At 40.1% G+C, this 24,776-nt stretch overlaps 2 protein-coding genes and 1 long non-coding RNA gene across 3 annotated transcripts; all 3 read left to right on the top strand.

Annotated features, from left to right (window-relative positions):
* On the top strand, positions 1-3,735 carry LOC115746795 (12-oxophytodienoate reductase 2-like). Its single transcript, XM_030682749.2, has 5 exons — positions 1-293; positions 1,584-1,724; positions 1,822-1,952; positions 2,430-2,606; positions 3,120-3,735. Exons 1-5 carry the CDS (start codon positions 220-222, stop codon positions 3,710-3,712), a joined length of 1,116 nt encoding a protein of 371 aa, XP_030538609.1. The 5' UTR covers positions 1-219; the 3' UTR covers positions 3,713-3,735.
* An 11,513-nt stretch (positions 3,736-15,248) lies between these two features.
* LOC125313843 lies at positions 15,249-15,717 on the top strand. The gene is made up of 2 exons (XR_007197515.1): positions 15,249-15,353; positions 15,616-15,717. It is a non-coding gene; the product is annotated as an uncharacterized LOC125313843 (long non-coding RNA).
* A 3,983-nt stretch (positions 15,718-19,700) lies between these two features.
* Positions 19,701-23,638, top strand: LOC115746710 (putative 12-oxophytodienoate reductase 11). Its single transcript, XM_030682636.2, has 5 exons — positions 19,701-19,986; positions 21,274-21,414; positions 21,511-21,641; positions 22,122-22,298; positions 22,804-23,638. The coding sequence occupies exons 1-5, from the start codon at positions 19,913-19,915 to the stop codon at positions 23,394-23,396; spliced, it is 1,116 nt and encodes a 371-aa protein (XP_030538496.1). The 5' UTR covers positions 19,701-19,912; the 3' UTR covers positions 23,397-23,638.
* Positions 23,639-24,776: the final 1,138 nt, after the last annotated feature.

The raw sequence follows: 24,776 nt of genomic DNA, 5'->3' as shown, positions 1-24,776 counted from the left end.
CTCTCTCTCTCTCTCAATGGGGGAGTGGGAGGGACCTTCTTCGTTGATGGTTTCATGGTGCAGAGCTATTATAAAAAGGGGATCAAATGGAATGCTGATTCTCTCAATTTGCGACCATAGTAAGTTCCTTAATCGAGTGAAAAGTGGAAGCTTTTAAGCTCAGGAACACCATCTTCAGGACGCGAGAGAGAGAGAGAGAGATTGAACGACACTCTCGACATGTCTGGCCAAGAAATCCCCGCTCCTCCTCTCCGCACTCCCTACAAAATGGGAAGATTCGATCTTTCTCACAGGTTCGCATCTTCTTGTTCTCGAATTTCTCTTCCACTTTCAGTCCTGTTTCGTGCTTGCTCTTCATGCCGTCTACTGTTCCGCTCAGTTGGAGTTCCCTTGATCTTTCCCATCAAGTGGGAAACCTTTGTTGTGGTTCTCCGCGTGTCAAAATTTGATCTTTACATCAGACGTTGAATATGGGGAGTTAACGGGGTGTCCCATTGTGAATCTTTTCTAGTTGTCAAGGTTCTAATTCTTGACTGCTCGACAGCTAGAACGAGTTAAACGAGAAATTTATTCTCTGTCACAAAGACTGGGAATTTAAGGTAAGTTGAACGTGCATTTTGGTGATCAAATGAGCATACGGACTCCTAAATGTTTGAATGAGTGTTATTGATGCTGCAAGTAGAATATTTGGTAGTTCTTCCTCATAGACTGGGTGTGAGACTGATGGATCAATTTATCTGTCGTTTCACTTGCTTATGATTCCGCTGCTCCATTCTTTCCTAGCGCATAGGCTGCATGTACTTTAGTAATGGGTGATTTTGAACCCTAGTGCTTCTCTGATCAAGCATCAGTCTAGTATGTCAATCAAGTTTTGTTTTCGTACGTAATGGATGGAAAGATCGGTTGCCGCATGCCTAAACCCTTTTTGAGTTGATCTTACTCCTATAGTTTTCTCTGTAACTTGGGTTTTCATAGAGTGCCACTTCCCTTTACTCCATGTACGCAATCTGGAGCCATTTTGTTAAACTATAGAGAGCGACTTGCTTTTTTCATCTACTTGTTGCTGCATTCTCTCATTCCTGTATTCTTTTGCATTTCCGGCACCACCACCGCCGGATGGAAAGCATATGGCTCCCTCATTCTTCTGTATTTCACGAAGTTTTGATGCCATATCTCTGATTAAAAGCTGCATTTGGAATTCTATTTGCTGATGTCCTTTCTTAGGCAAAAGAATGCCTGAATGTGCTAAACATTAGGACCTTAGAACATGCTGGAGCATCCCTTCAACTGAAAGGTCGGTGTTTTAGACTGTTAAATGGTTTGACATGCTGAAACAGAGCTAGTCGTCATATTGCTAAGCCGTCGGCAATAACCGGGAGTTGTTACACACCAACTATAATACTGGCCTGCGGGTGCTTCAGCAGCGTTGCTCTATCGGTAGCGTAAACGGGTAGCAAACTATTGTTGAGTTCGCTAGAATAGCGAAAAGGATCTTATTTTTCTTTTGTATTTGAATCTTTTCCAAAGTTGAAGCGGAAACAGATCATCTAATAAACTGCCTTTTCGGAACTTGGATATTTCAGAGTTGTTCTCGCACCATTGACCAGACAAAGGTCTTACAAGAATGTTCCTCAGCCACATGCCATATTGTACTATTCTCAGAGAACCTCTAAAGGTGGCCTTCTCATTGCCGAAGCCACAGGAGTCTCTGACACTGCACAAGGGTAATCAACCTCGTTCGGCCAATGGACTTTGCCTAGCACGTGAGGTTTTTCTTTTTTCCCCAAGCACGAGTTTAACTTCCTGCATCTGTTTTTTCAGATATCCAGATACACCTGGCATATGGACTAAAGAGCAAGTTGAGGCTTGGAAACCCATTGTAGATGCTGTTCATGCCAAAGGCGGTATCTTCTTTTGTCAGATCTGGCATGTGGGGAGGGTCTCAAATACAGGTTTGTTCGTGTTCCATTTCCCATATGAGTACTGATTTTAAATAATTGGTGCAAAAGAGATGCTCAATTTGATTTTCAACTTGATGCAAATTGACTCTGATATTCAACCGATGGAGTTTAAACCCCCTGCTTAAAACTTTTAGACATTCAAATAAGCGATGACTATACACAATGAGGAGAAAAGTTTCCGTAGGCTTGCTGACTATACTTTTGTACAAATGATATGTCTTGTCTGCTTGAGCTCTGTTGCTGGTTTTATATGCATCTTCATGAAAATGATTAGGGCCTATGAGTCCTTATGACGTATAAACTGTTATCACGTATAAGTTTTGGAAGTGATGTAGGTCGAACTCTTCTGGATGGATAGATGTTTTCCTTCAAAGAAAATGACTAGATGAGATGAAGCCAGTATATACTGGAACAGGACCTGTTTTGGCATGATCTCTCTATTTATTGCATCTGGGTTCTTTTGTGCAGGTTTTCAGCCAAATGGGCAAGCTCCAATCTCGTCCACTGACAAGCTATTGACTACTCAACTTCGAGGTAGCGGCTTTGATGTTGCTCAGTTCACAACACCAAGGCGTCTAAGGACTGATGAAATTCCAAACATTGTCAATGACTTCAGACTTGCTGCAAGGAATGCTATAGAAGCTGGTATACCCTTTTCCGTTTGTTGTTTTTTTTTTTTAAGTCAATAATTCCAGGTTTACTACAATGAGTTTGGTTAGAACAGTGTGGTTTTTGTCATCTGAATGTGTGCAAGAGTATGGCCAGGAAAAAGAAAAGGCTGTATAAGAGACCGAAGAAAGTTTTAATCACATGACAATGATCTACATATATCTAAAGCCTCAGCAGATCTGAATACCATGGGTGCGAGAAATGCTCAAAAGTATACATATCACTTAATGTTTCTCTAGGCGGCGAAAAAGTGAAGTAGCTGTTAATGACAGAAAGGAAACTATGTAGACATACTAGCGGAAAATTTTTCACAGCAGTTTTTCATTTTTTATTGTTGTGTTGGTTTTAGAATCTACATTTTAGTGTATAACAATCTAAGGAGTATGTGATTGCTGTCCCATACATTTCATCATATTAGCTTTTATTAAGTACCGACTCTTGCTTTATGGTACTAACTCGTGTGATGCCTGTTGTGTATGCACGATATAGGTTTTGACGGTGTCGAAATACATGGTGCTCATGGCTACTTAATAGAACAATTCATGAAAGACCAGGTAAACGACAGAACAGACCAGTATGGAGGTTCTTTGGAGAACCGGTGTCGTTTTGCTGTCGAGATCGTGGAGGCCATTGTTAATGAAATAGGGGCAGACAGAGTCGGGATCAAGATTTCCCCTTTCGCAACGTACTCGGAAGCAGGAGACTCGAACCCCAAAGCACTAGGACAGTACATGGTTGAACAATTAAATAAATACGGGATCCTTTACTGCCACATGGTTGAGCCGAGAACGGCGACTGTGGGTGAAATAAGCCTTTGTCTGCACAATCCGGTGCCGATGAGGAACTTGTTCAAGGGAACTTTCATTGTAACAGGGGGTTACACCAGGGAAGATGGAAACAGTGCTGTGGCCGAGAACCGTGCGGATCTCGTTGCCTACGGCCGTTTTTTCTTGGCCAATCCGGATTTGCCTAAGAGGTTTGAATTGGACGCACCTCTGAATAAGTATGATAGGGAGACGTTCTACATATCCGACCCGGTGATTGGGTACACCGACTATCCATTCCTGGAGGGCACGGCTTGAGTCACCGCTGGACATGATTGGAGTAAAACAGCTCATCATTGATTCTTGACAGCTCAACATTGATTCTTGCCTACTTTTAAAGTATGCCGATGAGAATTTTCTTACACTTGTACTTCCGCTGCATTCATACGTATAACACGAAAATATTTGTATGTCCTGATACAATGACAGGCCATGGACCGATCAATGTAGACATGGTCAAATGAAATCGTGGGCCCGGAACTGGCCCATTGACCGGGCCCACAGTTTCAACCTAGAACCGGCCTGGACCCGCCGGTTTCACCGGTTCCGAGCCAGTTCCGATCCGTTCAATTTTTTTTTTTTTAAAAAGGTGGGGGTGGGGCCTAGTGGGGAAAGAGCCGTTGCCATGCAATGGTCAAATTTGGCCGTTGAACTTGCATACATGCAATGGCCAACTTGGCCATTGCAGCACAAAAAAAAAAAAAATAATAATAATTTTTTTCTAAGTTAAATAACTTTCCCTTTCTTTATAAATACTTATTTTTTCCCTTTTATTTTCCTTACAAATTCTCTCAACAATTCTCTCAAATTTTCTCAATCCGCACAATTCTCTCAATCCCGTCTAAATGCTCTTAATTGAATTTTCGATCAATTCTTTCAAAAAGGCCAAGTGGAAGCAGAAATATTGGAAAGGCTAAGATGACGATGGAAGATTTCGAGTATCCTATTCCTGGATATGATCCTCGTGAGTATGCATGTTGGGAAGACGACGACGATAATATCAACGTTGTTCTCATTCCGAACGTCAACACGTCTCAACATAAAAAAGTCTTCATCCTCGTATCGATGTCGAAGAAACGTCGACAGAAAATGAGCCGAAACGGAAGAGCCGAGAGAGTACATTCGACTTGTGGCTGATTTCGACAAGATATATGATAAAAGCGAATGTAAGTATAATATAAATTGTAAATATTGTTCGCAAACATACAAATTGACGAAAAGAGACGGCTATGGAACATTCCGTCGGCTTCGACGAAAAAAAACATCTAACGCAAGCAACAACAAATTTTCGGGTACGCCAATTCTAATATTCATCCTTTATTCCGTTACACCGATGCATTTTATAAATAAACATTAGCTGAATATGTTGCCTTTGATTATGCTCCGTTTACTACTGGTGAAAATTTTAATTTGAAATATTTGATAAATACTGTGTTGGTTCCGCAAGCACCAACTATTCCAAAAAGTACTCTTAAACACGAACTTTTGCATCTTTATGAAAAACAAAAAAAATCTTTAGCAAATTTTTTTGCAAAATTCAAAGGGCGTGTGCATTTAGGTAACGATATTTGGAGTGATCTTTGGCAAATTCATTCTTATATGTGTGTCACGTGTCATTGGATAGGCGACGGCTGGATCATTAAAAAAAGACTTATTGCATTTCGAGTTTTTGATAAAAACATTCGGCTCATAATATTTATAGAATAATGAGGCAAGTTTTAGAAGAATATAATTTGATAAATAAAGTATTTTTAATTGATTTTGATAATGCCGCCGCAAATACCGCTTCCATTCCCGAATTAGAAAATATTTGCAAACCTTCTTTTGGTAGATAATTTTTTCACATTAGATATGCTTGCCATGTTTTAAATTTATGTATACAAGATGGTTTACGAACTCTTGAGATTTCTCTCACCCCAATAAAGGGTGTAATTAAATTTTTATCGAGTCGTGCCCATTTTATGAAAGCATGAGAAAAATTTTGCAAACAATATGGGAGAATGGCAAAAAGGTTTCCAAAAGATATTCCTACTCGTTGGAATTCTACCTACGAGTTGCTTCGTTAAATTTTTGATTACAAAGATTTATTATGTATGTTTATTTCGCAAAATATTCCCGAAATTACTTTACTTCCATAACATTGGGACGTTTGCAAAATTTTTTTAGATTTTTTGAAAATTTTTAATGATGCTACTAATACTTTATCTGATATTTATTATCCTACTACACATTTATTTTTAATAAAGTGTGTTAATATTGATGGTGTTTTTAGCGAATATGAAATAGATACTGAATTAGCTCGGACTATTTTATTAATGCGAGAAAAATGGTTGCATTATTATTTCAAAATTCCTCTTATCTATTTAATTGGTATTTTTTTTCTACGTATTAAATTAGACGGTTTATTAGATTATCTAGATGTGTATTATTATGATTGTTTATATTTGGAAGATGCAATAGATATTTTAAATATATAAAGAGAGGTTAAAGAATCTATAGTAGTATTATATGGAGAATTTTGTACTAGATATGATTTAAGTGATTGTGGATCTTTACAATCTATCGCATCACGAAACGAAGTTGGTAGTTCACTTAGTAGTGAGTATAATATATTCAAGAGTAGACAAAAAAATAAAAATAAAAAGGGGCAACATGTAGCATTTCTGAATTAGAAAAATATTTAACCACTTAATTTGAGTTTCGTGATGCCGAACATAGTACAGATTTTTAAATCCTGGAGCAGTGAAAGAGTCACTCAATCGATTACCCAATTCTCGCCCTCATCGCTCGCGAGATATTAGCAATCAATTCTTCAACGGTTGCGGTTGAAAAACATTTAGCGCTGGAGGATTAATTTTGGACTCTCGTTATTCAAGATTAAGTCCGGAGTCCGTGGAAACTCAAGCTTGTGTCGATGATTGGACGAAGGCTAGATTACGACACCAAGAGCTGGATCGAGAACACAAATTTTTTAGTGAGAATTGTGGAGATACCACCACCACGGGTACCACAACGGGTACCAACGATTGATGATGAGGTAAATTGGGGTAATCAAAGGTAAAAGAACTACATAGGCTTTGATTCTTCTATCCCCAAGTAGATATGTAGACGCTTAATGATAATTCATTAAGTTCAAGCCTATTTCTCCTTTTTTTTTTCTCAAATTTTATTACAATGTTCAATTTGATTATAATTTATAATTTATTATGTTTATTTTATTATTTATTGTAACGACCCGTACCCTGGTCCTCCTCCACCGGTACCACCCGTAGCAGCTCGACTAGACCCCAGCTCCCGACACCTTAATAAGTGCATGTCACTCACCTAAAAAAAATGTCAACGATAGGGAGTGAGAAAACTCAGCAAGTCAGAGTTCTAAATCACCGACTAAATTGTATAATAAAGTGAACAGATAACGGTAAACAACCTAACAAATCATTCAATGTATCCATCTCATTCATCTCGAGCAGCGTTCGTGTGCTCACATGTGGGTGATGTTAATGCATGTCATGTATTCGTGCACCCTTGTTAACGTCTCATTCCACCACGAAGACGGGTCCGGATCACACAAACGGACCGCCCATATCACATAGCAAGGCTACCCGGATCACACAACAGGGTCTTCCCATAAACTCCATGGGGGATATTTCACCGGGCACGAAGCCCATTAGTTTGAGTTTTCCTTAATGCCGCTCCATGAATGCATGTTTATGTTATGCGACATTTAACATATCAAGGCACGTTACCAAGTAGCACACGTTAACATATGCATACACTTCTAATAGCGAATCTAATTTAACTATGATTGCATCTATTGTCATTAATTAGACTATACCACATAATGCACTCAATATTATTTAAGCAAAGGAACGTCTCCACCAAAGGCTCTTGATACTAGAACTCACTGACTCGCATATTTTTCTATCCCACCTACCACCCTTATTTTTTTTTAATCTTTACTCAAGTACTAAGACCAGAGCAATCTGGTTTTCAAAAAAAATCATGAAATTCCTCAACTAGACACTCCTTATTGGCGCCACTTAGAATTCCAAACCACCTGACCACACTCATTTTTATTCATTCTACTTCTGAGGTTCTTTTGTACCATAGCCACAAAACTCTCATTTTAGTTCAAACTTCGCGACAAGGCTAGTGCAAAATTCCTGTCAATCACATAATTCCCAAACTGATCCACGGTAAGGATTAATAGTTCATATTAATCCAATAGAAACTGGACTTCATTTTCTTCTCCACGCTACCATTTTTTTTTTGCGATCGAGTAACCAACTCGCAATAATCCGTAACCCCACAGCCTTCAACACCAAGCCTTCGGTAGCCCCATAACCCCTACTCAACGCCTCGATTCCATTCACACTCTGCAGCCCTTCGGTTCAACGTCACCCGAGTTCGCCCTCCATCATTTTGGACCCATAGAGCAATTACGACCACCATTCAGCAGTAAAACTCCACAAGCAACTGCAAATGAACTTCACACATGAGGATACCATGCCCGGCTTCATTGAAAACTCGTGGAAAAATCACCCAACTTGATACCAGCCCATTTCGCAGCCGAGACCCATTTTTTGGTTGTACTGATACCAACAGTTGGTTCTATTCAATCACCAATCTCCCCGCAACAAGCTCACTCGTCACTCCCCCGTCGCTTTACCCCGAAACTCGACACCCATTACACAACCTAGTAGGGGGGTTAGAGATCGACTTGCCTTGGACGTCGCCGCAGCTGAGCTTGCGTCTATTGGTCGTCAAGAAGCCGCTGGAAGATTGGTCGGTCGAAGGAGCCGAGCCGGCGGAGGAGGAAAGCTTCGCGATGACAATATATCTAAGAGAGTGTGTGAACAGCCGCAAATGAGTCCCTATTCTGCACAACTTGAGGCTGCACGTGGCTTTTATTGTTAAGCTTGATGTGGGCACTCGTGGAAAAATTTGATGGGGTAAACGAAATGGGTTATATGGCCCACAATGGCTGGCTAGAAAAATAGAGAGAGAACACAACTGCTCAAGGGAAGTTGGGCTGATTTCGCGAGGCTCGATGACTGGCTCGAAAATGAAAGACCGGTTACGGGGGTGTTACATTTGTTATTTTAAAAATTAAAATTAAAAAACGAAACCGGAACCTGTCCGGAACTGTCGGTTCCACCTTTTTGTGGAACCGGAACCGCCATGTCTAGATCAATGAATTGCTTGATGTGGAATAGTTTGGCATTTGTTCATTTTTATGGATTGTATGAGATTGTGATTGTCGTCCTAAGCTTCATTACTGCACGGTTTAGCACCATTGAGCTACGAGATTGATAGTTTAAAAGTTTCCAATTTGGGAGAATCCGCACCAATAAGCACAATATCGAGTGGCGATCATACAATCGACAGGTTTCCCAATATTGGACGCCATGTTCATGGACGACCGCGATAAGCATACAACATTATCTAGACCTGTCAAAATGGATCATAAACACATTTCTCAATTTATATATATGATGTGCTGGTTGTCATATACCGGTAAATGGGTCATAAGTGGGTGTATGACCTCAATCCACACTCTTTTCATTCTTCCTCATCCTCATTCAAATTCGCGCTTACTCACTTTGCACACTCAACATCGGTTTGAATATATGTTTTTTTTTTCTTCTTAAATTGGATTAAATATGCAAGTATTTGAGGACTATGTGGGTTAGGTATGAGTTGAGTATGAATCGGGTTAGGATAGATATAAGTAACTAAATTTCATTGCATAAAAATTGATCAAAACCAATTAAATAGATTTAATGGGTCGGACCACTTTCGATTTGACACGACCCATCGCATCCATTTGATGGTTCTAGCGGCATCTTATAAGTGCCGGTCGAATGATGTCGGAGTGTTAAGTCTGGTAAAGATGATAAAGCTCTTCTGTGATAAAGAGGAACAAGAAATTGAAGGTGAATCGATTACAACAGCATTGGGACCTTGGACTTTCTGGAGCATTCTCTTCCCAATCGGCCCACTAAATTCATATGGGCTCGTTAGTCAACTCCACATTATATCCGCAAATCACTAGCAAATAAGTGCAGACAAGGATCAGAATTTGCTAAATTGACCAATTAAAAGATTAAACGAAAATTGCCCAATTGCATAATAAAATTTTGATTGGCATTTACCCAAACAAAATTGTATTTACCATAGTTGTTTCCAAGCTAGACTTGAGAAATTTCCTTATTCTTTTTTGGAATTTACATTCTACTGTTGAAAGACATTATTGAAAGTGCGACTACAATAAGGATGCCACGTCATCTTCTAAGATAAGCCAAGTTCGAGTAATTTTCTATAGAGTGACCGATGGATCTATGAATTAAGTTATCTTAATCGCCGACTAGCCCTCGGGGATATTAAGTTACGGCATCATGTACTTGCAGTGTGACACGCAGTAGAAGTCAACCGATTTCTCTTGAATTGTCGAGTTATGAGTTGAGTACATGTACGCCGGTTGTTCTTTTCGAATCGAAAAATACGACGTCCGCATCTTGCAAATTCACCGGTTGAGGCTCGCCTTTACTCGCGCGCGTGTCGTAGTAGACCAACTCCCGAGGAAAGCACCACAATGGTTCCCAATCTATTACTTTTGTGTCAATTCAGTCCTAAATATTTCAACTGGTCCAATTTATTTCTAAACATTGTCACATCGGTGCTAATTCAATTCATGAGCCCAATTTAGGCTGAATATTGCTGATGTGGACACCGATCGTCTTACATGGCACATCATGGACAATTTTTATTTAATTCTTAATTTTTTTCGAAATTTTTATAAAATTTTTTCCTTTCCTTTCCTTTCTCTTTTTTCTTCTTTTCCTTATTTCCCTCCACCAGTCGCTAGCCTTCGTGATGATTGGCAGAGGCCGCCCGCCTTCGGTGGGGGCTCGGACGACCATGGCTGCTATTGGCTAGAGCCGGGGAGGGCTGGCCAATTGTTGAAGACACCAAATTTATGACCGAGGCCTTAACCATGCGAACTAGAATTGTTGAAATCCATCGAACATAATGAACACAAACCTAGTAAATAGATGGAAGGAGTAGCGTCAGCAATCGAACTCGAGATCTTTAGCTGCACATACGAATCACAACCTGCGCGAACTGTCGAAGACAAATCCCAAATCAAAATCCCTCTAGAATTGATGGATCGGGTTGTGATGGCAACTGAAGAATTTATTCACGGCAAATCCTTTTGACTCCAACGAATTCCACTCAAAGGTGGATACGCTTGGACGCCCTTTTCGCGCTCTAAACCTTTGTTCCCCTTTAAGTGTTTCTGCGACACGTATCTTAAAGCATTCTTGACCTCATATGTATTGGTTCCCAAAGATTTGCTGCGTTTGATGCCTACTGAGCTGTATCCTTGGGTTCTCTTTCTAATCATATGTGCTCGCTGACTTTCAACCTCGTTTACAAATGTGGTCAAAGATCATTCGTTCAAGATTGCATTTATTTCGCGAAAAATATTTTTTGAACCTACGTTTTCCTCATTTTCCAGCTTTTCGATCGCTTAGGAAAACGAGTCAATGGAAAATATTTTCGTAACCAATGGAAAATCTATGTGTAAATTTAGAAAAATTGTTTTTGCTTTAAAATATTGAAAATCAATTTCCAAAATACGACTAGAAATTGGCATTTGGACCAAAAACCCTACTTAGGATACAAGAACTCCAACGTTTGTTCCTGGGTCGGGGCCGGATCTGCCAGGGTCCATCAAGGCCAAGGCCGAGGCCAAAGAGGCTACGCTTGGAACCGTAGCATATGGGCCTGGATCCACAGAGGTTGGGCTTGGGACACCAGCTATCGTGGTCGAGCTTAGGACACTGGTACCATCGCGCAATTCCCTAGCCTGGGTCTACAGAGGTTGGGCCAGAGACCCTAGTGCTTGTGCCCAAATCTCTAACATCGAGACTTAGGTCCATCGAGGCCAGGCTTAGGTCCACGGCGCCCGAGCCTAAGTCCATCAAGGTTAGGCTTAGGTCCACAGTGTTCGGGCCCGAGACCCCGTTAGGATGCAACGTATGATCACAACAAAATAAAGAGTAAAAACAAGAAAGAACAATCGAAATACAAGTTTTTATCCTGGTTCATCCATAAACTAAGGTTACGCCAAATAGAGGATTCTACCATAATTAGCATCACATGCCTCTCATTACATTCCTTGATTACAAGAGAAAGAAATATTATAGCAGAAGTTATTCATGGGTCCAAGCATAAACTATCAACAAAAAAATATGGGCTCAAAATATAAAAGCCCTCTATTGTCGATGGGAAGTATGAACTTTCGTGCTTTCCTTGAGTTCCTAGTGCCCCGCACCGCAGACTAGGTCCATCAAGGCCGGGATCGCGATTTTGGTTCCAGTGCACGGGCCTTTGTCCATTGAGGTCGAGCCTAGATTCCGATGCTAGTGCATGTGTACATCGAGGTCGGAATCGGGATCTCGGTCCCCGTGCTCGAGACCCGATGCTAGTGCTTAGGACATCATCCATGCCATGTCCTTGGATCCTTTGATATGTCGGGGCCTATCGGGTCGTCAAGGCTAGGCTTGAGACCCTAGCACGAGCACACACGTTCGTCGATGCTGGGCCCATGTCCATTAAGGTTAGAACCGTGACCTCGGTGCTCGAGCCCAAGTCCTTGACACCCTTGCTCGGGTCCATCGAAGTTGGGATCGGGACCCTAGAGCCTGTGCCCTAGTCCCTTGCAGCTAGGTCCATCGAGGCCAAGCCCAAGTCCCCCGTGCCGGGGTCGAGGTCCGTTGAGGCAAGACCTTGGTGCTAGTATCTAGTTCTTCGGCTACTTATGCGTAAGCGCTCGAATAATACATGTCTATCAAGGAAAATCATGATTTTCCTTCCTAAGGACGAATTGTCTTTTCAGTTTATTTGTTGGTTTCAGCCAAATATCGAAAAACTTCCTAAAAAACATTTCCAGACATATCACATCTCTCATGAAACAAGTGAAGCCACTATTACCGGATCAAATTGCACTGAATTTGTCTTCCTAGCACGAATTCAAGGATCCGGTAAGGTGGTTGTTCCTGAGAATCATTGCTTCAAAATGTTTGCGTAAACAGTGCAGTCCTATAGGTAGAAGAAGTTAAGGATTTTGTACCCCATACAATGATGAAAACCTTACGGTTATACAAACACTTTTGGCTTTTCTCATGGGCGGTTATTCAGTAGCGAGGTGGGTTTGTATCGTGATCGCAATACCAAAGAACATATTACCAAAGTTTCATATCACAAGGCTATCCTTTACAGCTTGTCTTGAGCAATGCGAAACTTAAACCGATCTTGACAAGATAAAAAATATTAACTGGAAATTTGTGTTCGAATTCCTTTTCAAGTAGTGCTTAATATTGAAAGAAACTATGAAACCTTGAGAGCTAGGGCCACCACCAGCCTCTCGGGAAACTATTATCGAGTATTTGTTCCAGACAGCTTTATTTTAAGCATGAGCATGTCACCAACCACAGCCAGGTAGTTAGCCAGGTTATTCAAGATTTGGTCTGGGGAGGTCGCTGGTTCGATTCTTCGGTCGGTCCTCGTGTTCGGAAGCCTTGGTTAGTCTGCGAACAACGGACTTGAGCTTAGGTGTATCGTCAGTCTTCGTTGGCGTCTTAAATGGAACATTTCAGTAATCGGTGAGATAGGTTCCAATTCTGTCCAAACCCTTTACTGTTTATGAAAATACTACAAGCTTCTCTCTCCTAAAAATCCATGTAAGACTTGTGCCATTATTAAACTAACTTTTTTTAATAAACTTTTGAAGGTGGACATTCATTATTCACAGTTCCTTTCCAGCTACCCTCTGGGTATGCCACTATAGATTATGCAGGGAGAAATAGAATAGAATCCAAATGCAGGCCAGCTGATTTATTCCTCAGACCAATCTCAAGTACATGTCCAAGCTAAGGTAGGGTCTTGAAAGGCAAGATGTACAATCTTAAAAAAAGGCTCCTTACCAAATTACTTTTTCCATGAATCCTGGTTCTAAGTTCGAATCGATCGCAAGACAATTTCTTGAGGCTAAATCCCAACAATGTCTTCTCTCGATAATTATTCTATTGCGATGGGATGAGAATTATCACGACCTTATCAAATCAGCTAAGTATCCAAACATTCAGTCCCGTTTTTCTTTTTCCTGCGATGTATTGGTGATGCATATATAATATAGCTTGGGTAGTAAAGTCTTGTGCATTTTTCGAATTATTCATTTTTTCGCGAGACGAATGTGCCTATAAAATACAACGGAAAAGAGGAATGAAGTTTAACTTTTTTCGGCTACAGAATCCCTTCCCGATCTTTCTTCCTCTCCATAGGTGCCCAACCAATGTAAAGAAGCAAAAGACAGGAAAAAGTTGTAGCCAAGAAGAAAAAGTTGTGTGGTGTGCAAAAAGGAGATCAATAAGAAACCCTAGACTGCGATGGTGTGCTGATGACTTGTCTTGTACTCTCGATAACATGTTTTGGCACCTGGGCCGATTAATATATGTGCGCATGTGGTTATAGCTTATAAGCTTAGTAGCGCAGCTCGATCGCCTTCGTTTTATTGGGATCTCACTTTTTAACGCCGCCCATCGAACCTGACAAGCCTGATCTCATGCAAGGAAGGGACCAGTTTGATTGGCTCTTTCATGGTCAAACCTTAAACTGTTCAAAAATGGGCATTGCCACTATGTGGCTGTCATTCCTTAGGGTTTGTGTGCATTAATGCGGTGTTACACACTCACGGATCATAATTCTTTAATGCGAGGATGGCCTAGGCGAAGGCGAGGCCGAGCTTGCTAGAGGGCGAGGTCAACCGTGCCAGCCCTCACCTCTGGCCGGTTGCCAAGGTTCGGTGACTGGTTAGAGGAAGAAGAAAGGCAAAAAAAGAAAAAGAAAAAAAAGGAAATTGAAAAGAAAAAATATTTAGAACATTAGAATTGTTGAAAAAATATTAAAATATTATGAAAAATTATTCACGTCGGCACCAACCAAGCCACATCAGCGATTTCCGGTCATAATCGGCCGGATGGATTGATTTGACATAAATGCAAAAGGTTGAGGATTCAATTGACACAAAAAAGAAAAAAAAACAGTTTAGGATTGAATTAGCAAAATTACAATATGCTTAAGAATATTTTGGTAATTCTTCCCTATATCTTGCTTGAGAAATCTCAAAGTTGTAAATTTGTTTGCTTAAACACAGTTAGAGATACTATATTGATGAAGCTCGAATTTCTTTGTTGGGGTATCGGGGATTTACACCCATAACACCTATCTTCAGGTCGAAACTATATGCTAATTGAGCTGATTAGTTCGAGGGCAAGCAATAATTCCGCGTTAAGTTAATTAAAATGAGCAGGCTTTATCATATTTTCATGCTTCTTTTTGCTTTTTTCTATGAGTTAAGATTCCTTTTGATCTGGAGAGTTTACAAAAGAAAAAAGAAGCAGCATCTTCCTTCAGAATTCAATTCCCTCTGCTTCTGTGGGATATGCAATTACTGAGCCTAGTGTCATCATTTAATTAAGCCCTAATCGATCGTGTGGTGATGTTTATCTTTCGATTATTTGTTTTAGTTCACATTCCAATTGTAATCTCCCTGAACTTGTTGGTCCTGAAAGAATTTGGTTGTATATTTACATTTTCGATGTTTCAAAATATGCAGTCTTTTCTAGTGTTTTACATTAGAGCCTTCCTCGTATGAGTGTTTTTGCCATAGCATTTTCGGTCTTGACGATAGATTGTTGTGGCTGCATTGTTGTTAAGTATTCTCTGTCAACTCATGTTTTATTGCTCGTAATATCCTAATGCTAGTTATTTTACTTGGGTTGCAGGATAAAACATTTCAACATCCTTATTTATCGGCCCTGGGTTCGCATACGTAAGTATTAAGACATAATGTCTGAGTTCCCAGTACTTTGGGTCTTCTAAGCACTTCGATGTTTTTGTGCATTCTTCATATTCTTGAGTTTTGCTCGATTCTCTTCATAGGTAATGTGGAAACTGCTAAAAATTGTTTCATGCATATGCTGCTTTGCAATATTGGCATTCTGCCTTTCTATGTTTGCAAGCATGAAAAGATGTACCCATTTACGAAATGACTTACCTAACGCAGCATTTATCTTTTCATATGGATGATGCAGAAATTATTGGAGGGATCACGACACTGCCCTATTTATATTGAAACACTTGTATCGAGAAATACCCGAGGAACGATATTTCTCTCGAGACCCTGAAGCATCTGGCGCAAAAAATGGGGTTGGTGACGCAGGTTGGTGCCAAGGTAGAGAGACTGCTGAAGAAGAGCTTCCCTTGACATTTTCGGACAGCATCTTAGGCAGAAGCTTCTCCAAGAAAGCTAAAAAAGTGGTGAAACCTTGAACAATCGTGCACGTGCCATACGGAACCACAGCAGATGCAGATGCAGATGCCTTCTGGATGGAGCAATTTCTGGTAGTGCCAAATCCGCATTTGCACGAACTAGCCATATGATTGATAGCCACGACGAGCTGCAGGGACTTGCCATTATCTGTGGTATAGCGCGGGCCCTCAACTGGACACCGCATAGCCTGTTGCTTTAGTATAGTTTGTTTGGTATCTTTTGCTTTCGGTGCCCGTCCAGTACATAAAAACGCAGAAGTGGGTTCAGACTGCCGCAGGAAAATTGATCGCTTGTGTTGGATACGGCTTGTTGTGCAAAATAATTAGGAAGTCTGCTTGTATATACATACACGCACACACGTTGAAATGTAAAACTGACGTACAAAAGAAGTTCCCTCTTTCCGTGTGTATAAAATTATTGTTTGTGTAAATGGAAGGAGCTTTTCTTTCCTCCTCCTGCCCCAGAAAATTCTCGTGTAATTTTACTCCGTTCTTAATGAACAATTCCAGTCATTTTCGTCCAGGTCCAATCTTTTGGGCTATGTCGGGCAAGTTGGGAGGATAGACAAACGCTACTTCCATTTTGAGACTTGACTCGGAAGGCATTCGAAAACGCTTCATCGGATGCCGAAAGCCCCATTGTAGAATGATGACTTTGTGTCGATGCGAGTTGAATGTTGAAGTAACCAAATGGGTAATGCCACGAAAGTAGAGCCTAGATCGTTCGATTAAGAGATGCAATTGATAACTTTCATATAGAAAGTGAAGATCGTACGAAACACAACCATCAGTCAAACGAATGCTTCGCTTGCCCACATATCATGCTCTCTTGTGAATAGTTACACAATTACATTCCGGCATAATTGTGCCATTTTGTGGGTGGATCTCATCACTACCCTCCAAAGTATCCGTCTCTATCAGTGGAGCAACAATGGAGGAAAGTGACCGGCTCGACCGGTCAAGAAAATAACAAATGAATTGGGTTGGGGGTACGTGATGCTTCTCCATGACGCAATTAGCCGCCTCACCTCAACGCTTATTTTATCCATCAATCAAATATTTAAAAAAAGGGACACTAATTTCCTTAATGTCACCTATCGACAACACATGATTAGTTTCTAATATGTGTATCTATTTGGTGAAAAAAAATATCAAAAAAATCATGAACCTATTGTCCGAATGTCGATTTAATCTTAAACTTTTTTTTATGATTTGTCATTGTAGTCTTTTCGGATCAATTTTGACCGGAAATTACTGACGTGGATATTAGTCGTCTTACGTGACACACTTGGATGACTGGCATTAACGGGAAATAATTTTTCTGCCATTTTCTTTAAATTGGAAAATTTATGTCTAAATTGACCGACTCATGATAGGCCTAAAATACGATTAGACACACCTAAATTCGGTTATATTTTTATCATGAGTGCATGCAAACTGAAATTTCAAATACCGGTTCACTAAAAAGTACAGGTCAAAGTTGTTCACTTTCTATATATAAACGAGTTGAGGCCGAAAAGGCATCTTCGACCTATATTGAATAAGGGGGGGCTGGCCGCCAGATTCTGAGGTTTGTCTCCCTCACGTTTTTCATCTTTAGTCGGAATGTGGACATGCCGTCCGTCCAGATTCTTGATTGTCTCGACGTCTGTCCATTTCTCGATGTCGGCCTATTGTTGCACACACGGCATTATTTAAGATTCGTTTATTTCGTGAAAAATAAATAATTTAAAAAAATATTTTTGTAAAAATGATAATTTCTATTTGCATAGAATCAGGCACTAAAAATATTTTCATTATTAATAATAATCTATATCTAAATATTTTTGCGAATAATATAAAATAATCTTTATTCGTTCGATTGGTAAGCGATACAAATTCAAAATCATTCGTGTCTTGCGAGGTGAATACCCCAACAACCATCGTAATAAAGAGGGAGACTTCTGTTTGTAGCTTGTTTCCTCGCGTGGGAAGATGTGGACTTTTCTGTCCTCTCTTCTGGTTCTGCCCATTTTGATCATAAATGAGTTAACAAATCTAGTCCAGTGTAATAGATAGGCCAATTAAGTAGCCGATTGGATCGCTAAAATGCAAAAGGTTAACCATATTTCAGCCCTTTGGACCTCGTCCCCTCCCCAACCCCTTTGGGAGCTTCTTTGTGTCGATGCCCCTTGTCTGGGGCATTTATGTAAGATCTTTTAAAGTCAGTAATACAAATTAGATTTCTGGACAAAAAAAAAAAAAGAGTACCAAGTTTGAATTAGGGGATACCTCTATGATCAATTCTTTCGGGACATCTCTCGCTTTTATCTATCCCATATTGATTCTCATGTTTAATCTTTCGGCAAATAGATATGCACTTTATTAACAGGTCATTCATTTTAGTAATGCTTTCACCTAAGTACGCTACGTTGCCGCAACGTCAAAAGTCCCTTCTTACGAATCGATTTCAATTTTATATAAATATATATAGAGAGTTCAGGAATTCTCTCTCCTCATTTCGTGCACAACTCGCTTCTTTCCTACCCTCTTATCCATCTTAAAAGTCTTACAAGAGCCGACTCTTGTTCATGCCCTCTAAAACCTCTGGCGATCACCCCATTGGACGAACTGTATCATCGCACCTTATGGCCAAAAAAGCCAAAGAGAGAAAGAAAGAAGAATACATGCCCCAAAGTGACGTTTGAATTGATGCCCTAAAGTGAAAAAAATTTGAATGATTTCAGTAATCTCGAACCGCAAAGGAACATTTTAAGTAAGTTAATTGTAGTTAATATCTTATAAGTACCTGCCATAAATCATTATCACCGACATAACAAATTATTTTAATGAAGACACAATCAGAGATGACGAAGTAATGCGACATTATTATTTTTTTTGGTCGAAATGTTACATTAATTGGGGCGAGGATTTTGTTCCTCAGTCAAATGCTATAATTATTCTGACCAAAAAAAAAAATTGCTAGAATTACGACAAAAATGTATAAATTCCTGTGAATCTGCATGCTATACATCATATCACGTTCGAATTTTTTTCTTCTTCTGAAAATTGCATTTTGTTTTATGCCATGTTCATATTGTGAAAATGTCAACATTAATGTTTTATGGAAAAAGTCGATCCTAGAAAAGGGCAACAAAACTTATTATTTCGACAAATATATCAAGTTTGTTCATAGTCAAAGTTACCACAAACAGACTATAAAGCAATAATTTAAACACCTGCTAAGAAAAATTGAGGAATCTTAAAATGGCGACTAACATATATCACGAAAGTGAATACCTCACTATATACAAAAGCTACATGCTTTCGTCGTAATGATTATTAACATGAAATTCATGGAAAGCGAGCCGGAGAATCGAAGATCAAATTTGCGAAAGAAAGTTCAGCTGGATCACCCGACCAAGAACGTCGGATACCATGGAGACGGGGAAGAATCGACGACGAGCGAATTGGAGGAAAGAAGGAGATAATTCACGAAAAATCTTAATAAGGATTCCAAATGGGGTTTTTGATTTTCAGAGACATATTCATTTTTATCGTTACCTTTGCTCTAGGGGTAAGAAAATGTCGGCTAATGAAAATTTGACCGGTGGGCCAGTTTAGACCTCATTTTAGGGGACAAGTCTTCTCATGATTCTACTTTAACCCCCTTTTTATTTTTTCCTTTCTTTTCTACTTTAACCCTTTTATTTTTTGGTCAAATACTTTGACCCTTAGCGACGTTAATAACAAGTCGGAAGGCCACGCACTTGCTAACGTCATCTTGGCGGTGTCTTGGAATCAAAATCGAATTAAACCAGTGAACGAATGCAGGTGCAGAGCCTCTCTCTCTCTCTCTCTCTCAATGGGGGAGTGGGAGGGACCTTCTTCGTTGATGGCTTCATGGTGCAGAGCTATTATAAAAAGGGGATCAAATGGAATGCTGATTCTCTCAATTTGCGACCATAATAAGTTCTTTAATCGAGTGAAAAGTGGAAGCTTTTAAGCTCAGGAACACCATCTTCAGGACACGAGAGAGAGAGAGAGAGAGAGAGAGAGAGATTGAACGACACTCTCGACATGTCTGGTCAAGAAATCCCCGCTCCTCCTCTCCGCACTCCCTACAAAATGGGAAGATTCGATCTTTCTCACAGGTTCGCATCTTCTTGTTCTCGGATTTCTCTTCCACTTTCAGTCCTGTTTCGTGCTCGCTCTTCATGCCGTCTACTGTTCAGCTCAGTTGGAGTTCCCTTGATCTTTCCCATCAAGTGGGAAACCTTTGTTGTGGTTCTGCGCCTGTCAAAATTTGATCTTTACATCAGACGTTGAATATGGGGAGTTAACGGGGTGTCCCATTGTGGATCTTTTCTAGCTGTCAAGGTTCTAATTCTTGACTGCTCGACAGCTAGAACGAGTTAGACGAGGAATTTATTTTCTGTCACAAAGACTTGGAATTTAAGGTAACTTGAAAGTGCATTTCGGTGATCAAATGAGTATACGGACTCCTAAATGTTTGAATGAGTGTTATTGATGCTGCAAGTAGAATATTTGGTAGTTCTTCCTCATAGACTGGGTGTGAGGATGATGGATCAATTTATCTGTCGTTTCGCTTGCTTATGATTCCGCTGCTCCATTCTTTCCTAGCGCATAGGCTGCATGTACTTTAGTAATGGGTGATTTTGAACCCTAATGCTTCTCTGATCAAGCATCAGTCTAGTATGTCAATCAGGTTTTGTTTTGGTACGTAATGCATGGAAAGATCGGTTGCCGCATGCCTAAAACCTTTTTGAGTTGATCTTCCTCCTATAGTTTTCTCTGTAACTTGGGTTTTCATAGAGTGCCACTTCCCTTTACTCCATGTACACAATCTGGAGCCATTTTGTTAAACTATAGAGAGCGACTTGCTTTTTTCATCTACGTGCTGTGTTCTCTCATTCCTGTATTCTTTTGCGTTTCCGGCACCACCACGGCCGGACGGAAAGCGTATGGCTCCCTTATTCTTCCGTATTTCACAAAGTTTTGATGCCATATCTCTGATTAAAAGCTGCATTTGGAATTCTATTTGCTGATGTCCTTTCTTATGCAAAAGCATGCCTGAATGTGCTAAACATTAGGACCTTAGAACATGCTGGAGCATCCCTTCAACTGAAAGGTTGGTGGTTTAGACTGTTAAATGGTTTGACATGCTGAAACAGAGCTAGTCGTCATATTGCTAAGCCGTCGGCAATAACCGGGAGTTGTTACACATCAACTATAATACTGGCCTGCGGGTGCTTCAGTAGCGTTGCTCTATCGGTAGCGTAGACGGGTAGCAAACTATTGTTGAGTTCGTTAGAATAGCGAAAAGGATCTTATTTTTCTTTTGTATTTGAAGCTTTTCCAAAGTTCAAGCAGAAACAGATCATCTAATAAACTGCCTTTTCGGAACTTGGATATTTCAGAGTTGTTCTTGCACCATTGACCAGACAAAGATCTTACAAGAATGTTCCTCAGCCACATGCCATATTGTACTATTCTCAGAGAACCTCTAAAGGTGGCCTTCTCATTGCCGAAGCCACAGGAGTCTCTGACACTGCGCAAGGGTAATCAACCTCGTTCAGCCAATGGACTTTGCCTAGCACGTGAGGTTTTTCTTTTTTCCCGAAGCACGAGTTTAACTTCCTGCATCTGTTTTTCAGGTATCCAGATACACCTGGCATATGGACTAAAGAGCAAGTTGAGGCTTGGAAACCCATTGTAGATGCTGTTCATGACAAAGGCGGTATCTTCTTTTGTCAGATCTGGCATGTGGGGAGGGTCTCAAATACAGGTTTGTTCATGTTCCATTTCCCATATGAATACTGCTTTTAAATAATTGGCGCAAAAGAGATGCTCAATTTGATTTTCAACTTGATGCAAATTGACTCTGATTTTCAACCGATGGAGTTTAAACCCCCTGCTTAAAACTTTTAGACATTCAAATAAGCGATGATGTCTATACACAATGAGGAGAAAAGTTTCCCTAGGCTTGCTGACTATACTTTTGTACAAATGACATGTCATGTCTGCTTGAGCTCTGTTGCTGGTTTTATCTGCATCTTCATGAAAATGATTAGGGGCTATGAGTCCTTATGACGTATATACTGTTATCACATATAAGTTTTGGAAGTGATGTAGGTCGAAATCTTCTGGATGGATAGATGTTTTCCTTCAAAGAAAATGACTAGATGAGATGAAGCCAGTATATACTGGAACAGGGCCTTTTTTAGCATGATCTGTCTATTTATTGCATCTGGGTTCTTTTTTGCAGGTTCTCAGCCAAATGGGCAAGCTCCGATCTCATCCACTGACAAGCCATTGACTCCTCAACTTCGAGGTAACGGCATTGATGTTGCTCAGTTCACAACACCAAGGCGTCTAAGGACTGATGAAATTCCAAACATTGTCAATGACTTCAGACTTGCTGCAAGGAATGCTATAGAAGCTGGTATATCCTTTTCCATTTGCTGTTTTTCTTTTAAGTCAATAATTCCAGGTTTACTACAATGAGTTTGGTTTGAACACTGTGGTTTTTGTCATCTGAACTGTGCAAGAGTATGACCGGGAAAAAGAAAAGGCTGTATAAGAGACTGAAGAAAGTTTTAATCACATGACAATAATCTACATATATCTAAAGCCTCAGCAGATCTGAATACCATGTGTACGAGAAAACGTATACATATCACTTAATGTTTCTCTAGGCGGTGAAAAAATGAAGTAGCTGGTAATGACAAAAAGGAAACTATGCAGACATACTAGCGGAAAATTTTTCACACACGAGTTTTTCATTTTTTATTGTTGTGTTGGTTTTAGAATCTACATTTTAGCGTATAACAATCTAAGAAGTATGTGATTGCTGTCCCATACATTTCATCATATTAGCTTTTATTAAGTACCGACTCTTGCTTTATGGTACTAACTCGTGTGATGCCTGTTGTGTATGCACGATATAGGTTTTGACGGTGTCGAAATACATGGTGCTCATGGCTACTTAATAGAACAATTCATGAAAGACCAGGTAAATGACAGAACAGACCAGTATGGAGGTTCTTTGGAGAACCGGTGTCGTTTTGCTGTCGAGATTGTGGAGGCCATTGTTAATGAAATAGGGGCAGACAGAGTCGGGATCAGGCTTTCCCCTTTCGCAACCTACTCGGAAGCGGGAGACTCGAACCCCAAAGCACTAGGACAGTACATGGTTGAACAATTAAATAAATACGGGATCCTTTACTGCCACATGGTTGAGCCGAGAATGGTGACTGTGGGTGAAATAAGCCCTTGTCCACATACTCTGGTGCCGATGAGGAACTTGTTCAAGGGAACTTTCATTGTAGCTGGGGGTTACACCCGGGAAGATGGAAACAGTGCTGTGGCCGAGAACCGTGCGGATCTCGTTGCCTATGGCCGTTTTTTCTTGGCCAATCCAGATTTGCCTAAGAGGTTTGAATTGGACGCACCTCTGAATAAGTATGATAGAGCGACGTTCTACATATCCGACCCGGTGATTGGGTACACCGACTATCCATTCCTGGAGGGCATGGCTTAAGTCACTGCTGGACACGACTTGGAATAAAACAGCTCATCATTGATTCTTGCCTACTTTTAAAGTATGCTGATGAGAATTTTCTTACACTTGTACTTCCGCTGCATTGATACGTATAACACGAAAATATTTGTATGTCCTGATACAATGACGGGCCATGGACCGATCAATGAATTGCTTGATGTGGAATGGTTTGGCGTTTGTTCATTTTTATGGATTGTATGAGAATGTGATTGTTGTCCTAAGATTCGTTACTGCACGGTTTAGCACCATGGAGCTAAGAGATTGATAGTTTAAAAGTTTCCAATTTGGGAGAATCCGCTCTGATAAGCACAACATCGAGTGGTGATCATACAATCGACAGGTTTCCCAATATTGGACGCCATATTCATGGACGACCGCGATAAGCATATAACATCATTTAGACATGTCAAAATGGATCATAAATACATTTCTCAATTTATATATATGATGTGTTGGTTGTGATATATCGGTAAATGGGGTCATAAATGGGTGTATGACTCCAATCCACACTCTCTTCATTCTTTATTATTCTCACTCGAATTCGCGCTTGCTCACTTTGCACTCTCAATTTCAATTTGAATATGTGTTTTTTTTTTTTAAATTGGATTAAATATGTAAGTATTTTATGAATATGAGTCGGGTCAGGTATGAGTTGAGTATTATTCGGGTCGGGATAGGTATAGGTAACTAGATTTCATTGCATAAAAATTGATCAAAACCGATTAAATGGATTTAATGGGTCGGACCACTTTCGATTTGACACGAGCCATCCATTTTACCGTTCTAGCGGCATCTTATAAGGTCCAGTCGAATGATGTCGGAGTGTTAAGCCTGGTAAAGATGATGAAGCTCGTCTGTGATGAAGAGGAACAAGAAATTGAAGGTGAATCAATTACAACAGCATTGAGACCTTGGAATTTCTGGAGCATTCTCTTCCCAATCGGCCCACTAAATTCATATGGGCTCGTTAGTCAACTCCATATTATATCCGCAAATCACTAGCAAATAAGTGCAGACAAGGGTCAGAATTTGCTAAATTGACCAATTAAAAGATATAACGAAAATTTCCCAATTGCATAATTAAATTTTCATTGGCATTTACCCGAAAAAAAATTGTATTTTCCATAGTTGTTTCCAAGCTAGACTTGAGAAATTTCCTTCTTTTTTTTTTTTTTTTGGAATTTACATTCGACTATCGAAAGACATTATTGAAAGTGCGACTACAATAAGGATGCCACGTCATCTTTTAAGATAAGCCAAGTTCGAGTAATTTTCTATGGAGTGACCGATGGATCTTCAAATTAAGTTATCTTAATTGCGGACTAGCCCTAAGGAGATCAACTTATGCATCGACGGCGA

The sequence above is a fragment of the Rhodamnia argentea genome, chromosome 2, assembly GCF_020921035.1.
Source record: "Rhodamnia argentea isolate NSW1041297 chromosome 2, ASM2092103v1, whole genome shotgun sequence".
Taxonomy (NCBI): domain Eukaryota; kingdom Viridiplantae; phylum Streptophyta; class Magnoliopsida; order Myrtales; family Myrtaceae; genus Rhodamnia; species Rhodamnia argentea.
This window is presented reverse-complemented; position numbering and strand designations above follow the sequence as displayed.